Source organism: Panthera onca, chromosome D3, assembly GCF_046562875.1.
Source record: "Panthera onca isolate mPanOnc1 chromosome D3, mPanOnc1 haplotype 2, whole genome shotgun sequence".
NCBI lineage: Eukaryota > Metazoa > Chordata > Mammalia > Carnivora > Felidae > Panthera > Panthera onca.
Genome location: NC_138350.1, coordinates 21,581,768 through 21,590,597, shown reverse-complemented (window position 1 = coordinate 21,590,597; position 8,830 = coordinate 21,581,768). Strand labels below are relative to the sequence as shown.

General features: G+C 53.3%; 1 protein-coding gene across 1 annotated transcript in view; it reads right to left on the bottom strand.

Moving 5' to 3' along the window:
* Positions 1-719: 719 nt before the first annotated feature.
* Positions 720-8,830, bottom strand: part of TBC1D10A (TBC1 domain family member 10A) — a 31,108-nt gene continuing 22,997 nt past the window's right edge. The window contains exons 3-9 of the mRNA XM_060612734.3: positions 7,907-8,014; positions 4,306-4,412; positions 3,495-3,609; positions 3,350-3,415; positions 2,470-2,659; positions 2,210-2,364; positions 720-1,610 (exon numbers count right to left, since the gene is read on the bottom strand). Coding sequence (XP_060468717.1) covers positions 1,104-1,610; positions 2,210-2,364; positions 2,470-2,659; positions 3,350-3,415; positions 3,495-3,609; positions 4,306-4,412; positions 7,907-8,014 — 1,248 coding nt within the window. The 3' untranslated portion in view covers positions 720-1,103. The remainder of the gene's footprint in view (positions 1,611-2,209; positions 2,365-2,469; positions 2,660-3,349; positions 3,416-3,494; positions 3,610-4,305; positions 4,413-7,906; positions 8,015-8,830) is intronic.

The following is an 8,830-nucleotide window of genomic DNA, read 5'->3' as shown; positions in this document are numbered from 1 at the left end:
GCCTGGGCCCTCAATGGCATTGCCAGGTCACCAGGCACGCTGCTCAGGAGAGGTAACTGAGGGACTCTAGGCGCAAATCAATCAGCTTCATCTTTCCCACTCAGCTCCCCTGTTTGCTCATCTGTAAAATGGGGATAATAAGAGAGCCTACCTGATCAGCAGGTGATATAACCAGCCCAGCCTGGCACATGCTGAGTACCAGGAAATGACAGGCAGCTTTTTATCAAAGACCCAAACTTCTCCCCTCACCCCTCTACCTAAAGTGGAGGTCTGGACTTAGCATGTAAGGGCATTCATGGTCCCCCACCCCTGGCTCCAGCACTCAACCTAAATGAACACTCAGACCCTTACTGGGATCTGAAGTGGTATCCAGGTCAGGCCTTGGTGGATGAAGGCCCTGAAAAGACCTTCTTAAGGAGCCCCTCCCCCTCAGAGGTGGGTAGATATCAAGGCCTGGGAAGCAGGCCCCTGCTCTGCTCCAGCACTGGGCTCTAGCTCCGGTGACCCTCATCTATGGCAGCTGGTGGACATGGGGAAGAGTGGATAGGGTGAGAGAAAGTGGGGGCCAGCAACAGGACTGGCCTTGGACTTGGCATCCCCTATGGCAAAATCATTTCTAGAGAGGCCCTGGTGCTGGGCTGGGGCAAGGATGGGGGGCTCTATAGGGCACAGAGGAGATGCTGAGCACAGAGGTAGCTCTCCTTCCCAGTCCCTAGTTGCACAGCAACTCTCTACACAAGCCTGTTTATTTCTGTACAAAATCATTTTTCTATTTTACACAAAGAGCACCCCACCCTTTACCCCACCCTCTCTCCTCACAACAGCACCCTAGCCCTGGGGAGCATCCCCCCAGGAGGAGGGGGCTGAGTGAGGCACCACCCATGGGTCCTCACTTCTGCCTGTCCCAGCTGGGCTGGCCCAAGCTCCACTCTGGAGAAAATAAATAAGGAGGCTCAGGCAGAATCTGTGCTGGGCCAGCCAGACTCTCTGCCACCCAGTGGCCAGGCAGCTGGGCCCTCAGTGCGTGGGCTGGCCCTTGAATGTCAGTTCATGAACCGTGTAGGTATGTGGAGACCCCACGCCACAGGCCTGAGCTGCCAGGGTTACAAGTAGGTGTCCTCACTCTCCTGGGACGTCAGGCTCTCCTGGGAATGGTGGTGGGCTGAATCCTGGGAGTGGTGGTGGGCTGAATCCTGGGGAGCTGAGTCCTGCGGGGCTGAGTCCTGGTGGGCTGGATCCTTTGGGGGTACATCCTGTGGGGGACATGCATCTCCTGCAGCAGCTGCCACCTTGGCTTGACTTGGGACTGGGGGCTTGTCCAGCTGCCCACTTGCCTTTGCCTGCTTCCACTGCTCCTTCTCCTTCTGGCTCTGTTTGGGTGGCTTGGGCTTGCCTTTGGAGCCAGGGAGGGGGGCATCCGGGGGCAGGCGGATGGATGGTGAGGGTTGCAGTGTGGGCCGGGGGCCTGGCTCCGCCTCCAGGATGGCCTTGGCACCATGCAGCCTGGGCGGGGAGCAGCACTGCAGCTCACCCCGGGTCTCTTGCCAGCGCCGCAGCTGAATGAGGTGCTCACGTTCAATCTGGCGCTCTGTCACTGGCAACTCTACCACCTGTGTGGGTGGTGACAGGCAGATAAGACCAGGAAGAAACTTCCCCTCTGTCTCCCAGCCTGGTGTCTGTTCTCTCTCAGTGTCCTCCAGTCTTGGTCACTAATGGTTGACCTTAGGAATAATGGGGGTCTGGTTCCTGTGGTGATCACAAGTCCCAGAGCTGAGTGCCAGGTGAGCCAGGCACTTAAGGCCCACTGCCTCAATGGAGAAAGCTGCCCACAACTCATGAGTCCACTTGCCCAACTATACGTCACCAAAGTATAGCCCCTGAGAGACAAAATTGCACAAAAGAAAGAAAAAAGGGAAAATAAAGCCAAGGCCATGGATGTGGTACCAGGGAAAAAGAGAGGTGATGAGTTGCAGCTTCTCTCATTCCAAAGTGGTTCAGAACTTGGGAGGCCCTGCAAACCTAGGCCTCTCTGTGACCCTGTCTTCTCATTGAGACAGGAGGATAAGGTCTACCCATACTATCCTAAGCTGCTGAGCACCAGGCCTGACACCAGTGACTCACCTTCAAGGGCAGAGCTACAAGGCCCCTCCCAAAGGACCCCCATATCTCTTGCTCCCACCCAGGGGTAAGGGAAGGGTGTGGGTCATACCTCCTGGACCAGGAAGGCCTCCTGCATGATTTTGGGGCTAAGGCTCCGCAGCTGCTCGATAGTCTCATACTGGCCCTGGCAGGCTTTGAGCTTTTCAGGGGAGCCCAATGCATGTTTCAGCAGCACCAGTCCCACACGGAAGATGATCTTGACTCCTGCATGAGGGGGTGGTAAGGGGCCTGTAAGGAATTTCTCTGGAAATAGAGGCCCCCTTGGGCTGGGTTAGAAGCAGGGGTGCTCCCCTGAGCCCAACCCAGTACCTTCGCAAAAGAACATATCCCAGACGCGCAACACAGAGCTCCAGGGCAGGGTGCGGGCAAAGGCACACATGAACCACTCTGTCATGTACAGTAGTGGGTCGATCTTCTGCCTGCTGAGGTGCTTGTGGGCCACGGGTGACACCTTCTGCAGCAGTGAGAAGAGGATCTCCCCATCCAGTTGGATCGCCTCCTGGGGACACAGCAAGGCCATGGGACCAGGAATGTAGGCTCACAGCAGGCAGGACAGAGACTATGCCCTGGCTCCCAGTACCAGGCAGGCATTCATTCATCTCTCAGGCAGCTACTGCCTGTAGGCAGCCAACCTTGTGTTGGGTGCTGGGATACAATGAAGAGCAAACAAGACATAGCTGGTCCCCCTCATGGAGCATGTAGTAAAAAGGGGCAGACAGATGAATTATAGGAGCAAAGAGACTAGGAGCAGGGCATAGGGGGTGGCTAAGTGCCCAGAATATGGCAGGACCAGGAATGCTGGATTAGCATGTGCCAGAGATCCCACCTGTCAGGGTCACAGAAAGCTCCCTAAGGGCTGAAAACTGAAGGAAAGCAGGGGTTATTAAAAGAAGGAAGGGGGTAGAGATTTAAGCCTATGCCAAGGCTGAGGCAGGGAAGAACTTGGTGCACTGGTGGAACTGAGATCCTGACAACAGCCAGACGGCTTGAAGCAGGGATGGATGGCAGGGCGGAACCGATGAGTCTGGAGCCTAGAAGACCTGATCGTGTCAGGCCTTGGGTCTTCAGCCTGAAAGCAACAGAAGTCTGGGAAGGTTTTAAGCTGGGGCAAGAGTGGCTGCGGAGAGAAAGGCCTGGAGAGGCTACAAACAGCAGGTCCCAGGCCAGGTCTCCAACCACAAACACTCACCAGTTTCTCACTGTAGTAGCCAGGCAGGTACTTCTCACAGATCTGCACCAGGCACCAGAAGGCTTGCTGAGGGCAAGAGAGACATGAGGTCTTGCTGCTGGGTATTCCCTGCCCACCTACTCACCCGCCCAGGGCCTGGTGGTACCTCAGCAGGCATGTGCATGAGCAGAACAGCAGCAATGGGCGCCTGGGCCTGGCAGTATCCCTCCTCAGGTCGGTATAGGGTGTAGGCCTTCAGCACACGGAATAGGTCCTGCTGGCTGTGGAAGGGCCAAGTGGGGCAGGGAAGATAGGTGTGACTCTGCCATCCGCTGTCCTTACCTATGCCCTACCAGACCAGACCTGTCTTAGAATTTGCTCTTCTCTGGTGACCTGACTGTGGTCAGCAAGGGGTCAGTCTCCCACTGTAGCACACAGACTCTCACAATACCAGAGAAGGGAGGCAGGAGGGCACCCCCTCCCCCAGTTTGAAAGGTGAGGGCAGAGGCTCAAAGAGAAAGCAGAGGCAGAGCCAGGCAGGATACCAGATACAAGGTAAGGGTGTGTCAGGGCTGGAAGTCTGGGGCTCTTACTCAGCAGTTGTGTCCCCTTGGCCAAGTCAGCTTTGTCCTAGGTGTCTGTCTTGGTCCCTTGGCCTGGCCTGCCTATCCTTCCCTTCCTACATACCCTCTGTGCACCCAATTATCTCTAACACTCTTTCTTACCACCAAAACTTATTTCTAGAAGAGGACCAGGCAAGCTCTAGCACTCTGGGGAGTAAATGAAAGTTGCCCCAGAGGTAAGAGGAGAAGCTAAGAAGACCCATCAGATTCAAACCAAAGGGAAACTCTAACAGTGGAGTTTGGGCCTGCCAGCTTCTGGACCCCTGAGATAAATCCAAACTCATTTTACCCCCTCTGCACTCTGAGGGACAGGGCTCAGAGCCACCTCCAGTGTGCAAGGCCCAGCCTACTCACCCATGGCCTCCCCGGGACACAAACATCTCATGGAAAGGGAACTGCCGGTGCAGGTCACGCTCAATCACATCTAGCCACTTGGGGTCCCCAGGGGACATGTCCAGCTCCTAGAAACAAGGTCAAGAGCATGTATTAGGAGTTAGGAATAGCTGCTGGAATATACAATTGTCCTGGGTACTGGAGGAGCCCCCTGCCAGGAGTAATGCCCACCCAATCCTATCATGAACTGGGCCCTCTTGAAGACAAGTCAGGAAGCTCAGGTAAGGAAGCCTGGGCAGAGGCAAAAAGGCAAGGAGGGAGGGCCCTAGAAACTCTGAGGGGTGATCCAGGAAGACCCATGTGGTCAAGTGTCTGTCATAGCTGTGGCTAGAAATAACCCCTAGACACTTTATTCAGGACTCACTCAAATACCTTATGTCACATCCTTAAGATGGAAGGCTACTATCAAAGCAATAGCTACCACCTGTCGCCACTGCTCTGAGCCACCCGTGGGCGTCACTGACTCTTTTCCTTAATCCCAAAAGTCCTACCATTATACTGTTCAACAGATAAGGAAACTGAAGGTCAAAGAAAAGTCACTTGCCCAAATCCTCATGGTTAGAAAAATGGTAGAGCTGGGCCTGGAAGCCAGGTTGACTCAGAGCCGTTGATCCCAACTCCTCTGCTCTCTGTCTCCCTGTGCAAGTGGTGTCACCTATTCAGGGAAGGGTGTTTGTGTGTGGGTGTGGGTGTGAGAAAGAGACAGTGAGAGAGGGAAAGAGAGGGAGAGATCTGCATAGAGTGTTATGTGGAAGGATATGACATTTGTCAAACCATTAAACTCAGCCATCTCTGGGTGCTGGGGTTTCAACTAAGTTTTACTGTTTTCTTTGAACTTCTGTGAACATTTTGTCATGAGAACCATTTTAAAAAACAAAGTATTACACAAACAAAAATCATTTCCTCATCATTTGAAATGTCTATATTGTGATTTGCTAGTTAGTTACATGGATATGTATTATTTGTCAAAACTCACTGAACTGCACACTTAAGATCTGTGCATTTTACCCTCTGTAAATTCATGCCCCAACTTTAAAAAAAGAAAGAATATATCAATAAAAAGGAAACCCAGAGGGCTGAGCAGGGAAACAGATTAAGTACATGTTGCTTGCGGGGCTCGTGCAGCATTAGGGAAAGCCCCTGGGATGAGGGCCAGGTTCTCAGCAAACACACCAGTGGGCACAGACCCAGGCTTTGGCCTTGACTGGCAGGTGTCTTCATACAAGCTGCTTTCTCTCTTGTGCCCTCTCAGTGGGGGTGTCCCAATATTAAGCTAAAAACCCTAGGGTGCCAGGTAACTTGACATGAGAGAGTGAGTCTGAGAGAAAAAACTGATGGAATGTTCAAGGCTGGAAGGTGGAAGGAAGGGCGAGGTGCCTCCACAGAGGGCCCTTGAGCAGGCACAGAGTGAAGAAGTGGGTATACAACCTCTAGAGTCCCACATATTCTAAAGATGGGGGTCTGTGCATGTCCTATGAACTTCCCAAGTCAAGCCCAGGGCTGGATACTGTCTGAGCACAATGCAGGATTGCTTTTGTCAGAAAGTGGAGGAGGATCCTACAAATTCTCCCGAGGGCTCTGGTAAGGTAGGGACCCGAGACTCCAAAAAGTCAGTTCCTAGGATGTACTTGCCTGACACCTCAGCAGCCCAAAGCACTTGACCACACATGGATGGGTGAGAAAGAAAAAGGTATAGCTGAAGGACCTATGGGGAGAAAGGGCTCTGGGAATCAAAGGCAGGTGTGAGCCGCTGGCAACTCATGCCACTATTACAGCCTCCAAGAGAGCCTGAAGGCACTGGCACCATCATGAGGTGAAGCCAGAGAAGAAAACCGGGTAAGGAAAGGACTTGCCTGCCCAATGAAGGAGGAAGAAGAGCAAGTGTGGGAGAAGACAGAACCACAAGAGGCTGCAGAACCTTCCCTGACAGCTGAGATTGGGGTCAACTACCTGGATCTTCAGGGGAACACAGGAATAGGTGCTGTTATGTGCTGCCACCAATAGCCTGTCACTGTACCCTTGCCTTTGGCTGTCTTGTCCACAGCAGCCAGAGGGAGCTTCTCAACCTTGCTCACTTCCTCCATGTCATCCACAGGCAAAGACCTTCTAGGTGTGCTCGAAAACTACTGTTCCAGCCCCCAGGACTGCCTTGGGGACCCACTACTCAGCTTCAGAGTATCTAGAAGGCCTTCCTGGGAAAAATCTACCTTTTCCCACAAGCAACTCTCAAGACTCCACAGAGGTGGCTGATTCCTCTCCAGACACACTATTCCCCACACACAAAATGCACACACATGCTCCATACTCTGCTATTCACACAACACGTGCTCACATTTGCTAACTATGGAACCAGGAGTCTGGCCAGGCCAACTAAGCTCTTGGCTCCTATGCCTGTGCTCTGGCAGCCAGAGGTAACCTTGGGGTGAGGTTCCCACCACTGAGTTTTTCCCTCCATCCAGGATGCAGCCTCCTGAAATGTAAGGGATGGGAGGAAGACACTGGGAGGTAGACTCTGGAGTCAAGAGGCTGCTCTAGTAGGACCTGGTATTGATGTTTGGTAGGACAGTCCAATCTGATTCAGAGCTGCCCTCAGCCAGACACTCCACCAAATCCCCCAGCCCCAGGGCCAAGTACTGTTAGTAAAAGGCTCTTACCCTCTTCAGGTCAACAGCAGAAACTCTAGGCTCCCCTGCCCCACCTACTCTTCTTAGGGAACAGGTTTGGCAAAACAGGAGTGTTTGCTGAAGCATGAAGTATGTCAACAAAAAGCTGGTAGCTGGCAGCTCTTTCTCACTGCCTGTCACCAGTCCCAAGAGGTTGGAAGAAACCCTGATGCCTACGGCCAGGTCTAGGAGGTAAGCAGGGGCAACCCCAGGGGAGCCAACTCCTGGAGAAGCTGCCCAGCCCAGGTGGGCCCTAAGAAGCCCATGAAAGAAGGAGTGTTCTTACTCTGGCAGTGATGGGGTAGGGAGCAGCAGGTGGGGAGGGGAAGGCATGCCTGCAGAGGACACCCTCTCTCGCCACTGACTGGTTTCTAACCCTTAAGGATACTGGTTTGGCTATGCCACCCCTAAGGCTGACAACTAGCAGCACAGGTGAACTGTGTCTGGCCAGCTTGGATGAGGCAGGAGAAAAGAGTTGAGGATGGGAGGCTAAGATTACTGAAGGTCCTGTGGTCCTGAGGGCAGGCCTCCAAAAGCCCAGAGCACGGAGCCCAAGGAAGTCAGGGAAGTGGTCTGAGTATCCCCTCCTGACAACCAAGAGCTGGGAGGTGGCCTGCTAACCCCAAGAAAACAAAACTGGGTGGTTGACAAGATAAAGAGCTGGAATGGAGGATGCAAAATCTGTCCATCCCACTGAAGCCTGCACAGTTGGAGCTTCAGATGGACAGAGCCCCCAGGAGTCACAGGTTGAATAGGCCTGGCCAATGGGGCATTTTATGGGTGGTCCTATTAACCAGCTCATATTGCTGAGGTCCAAGTGAGTACATGGAGGACTGCTGCCATGGGTAGGGCATCAAGAGACATGGAAGGGAGGGTAGGGTGAAGGAAGGGCCACTCACGTCAAACTTTCCAGGGTTCTGCTGTAGCTTCACCTTGCCTCCTGACAAGTACTGCCAAGCACGGCCCCGCAGAGAAGGTGGGATGCCCTTCTGGCACCGCAGACGGATCTGAAAGTCAAAAGGACTGTGCTTATACATCCACCCAGGCAGCTCCTCCAGAGGCTGTGTGCCAGTCCAGCTCCTCTATTGGTGTTTGGCGGGCTTTTAGTTAGCACACTGGGCAAGCCGTAAAGTGGAGAAAATAGGACTCCCCTCCTGCTGCTACTGTTGCTACAATGCATAGCCTAGGATGCTGGTGGGGGCCGGGGGGGTGGTGACAAGTAATGACTGTAATTAGATATGCTGCCACCAGGTGATGGCAGTCTCCATGTCCCCTGGTCCAGTGATAAAACAGGTTATTTCTGAGATCTACCACATAATTCTGAATCCCCATGACCATTTTCTGGACCAAAAATGGAACCATTCAAGTTGGAGGAGCCCCATGGGATATCACTAGGGAGGAATCTGCATGGTGCGGGGCACAGCTGCAGCTCAGGAAAGGGTGGCTTATGAGATGACCCAGACTGTGCCCAGAGACATGGCCTGGGCACTTTCACAGGGGTGTTTGTTTAAGTAGCCGTGTGGCCACCTAGAGTGGAAAGTCAGCAGAACTCAAGGGAGATGGGAACTGAGCAGAATGCCTCCATACTTGTTTTAGTCATGAATCCTCTCTCTTCTGCGCTCCTTGACCCTGAGCTCCCACAATTACCAGCCCAGCCCAAGTCAGAGGCAGCTTTCCTGGCTGCGAATCCTGATTCCAACCCTTGCTACAATGGCATGGGTCTTTCCTACTCATAGGAAAAGTCCCATAGACTGGGAGAGGTGAGGGAGAAAGTATCTGGGATAACTCATGACCCAGAGCTATGCTCAATTCTTATGCTTGCT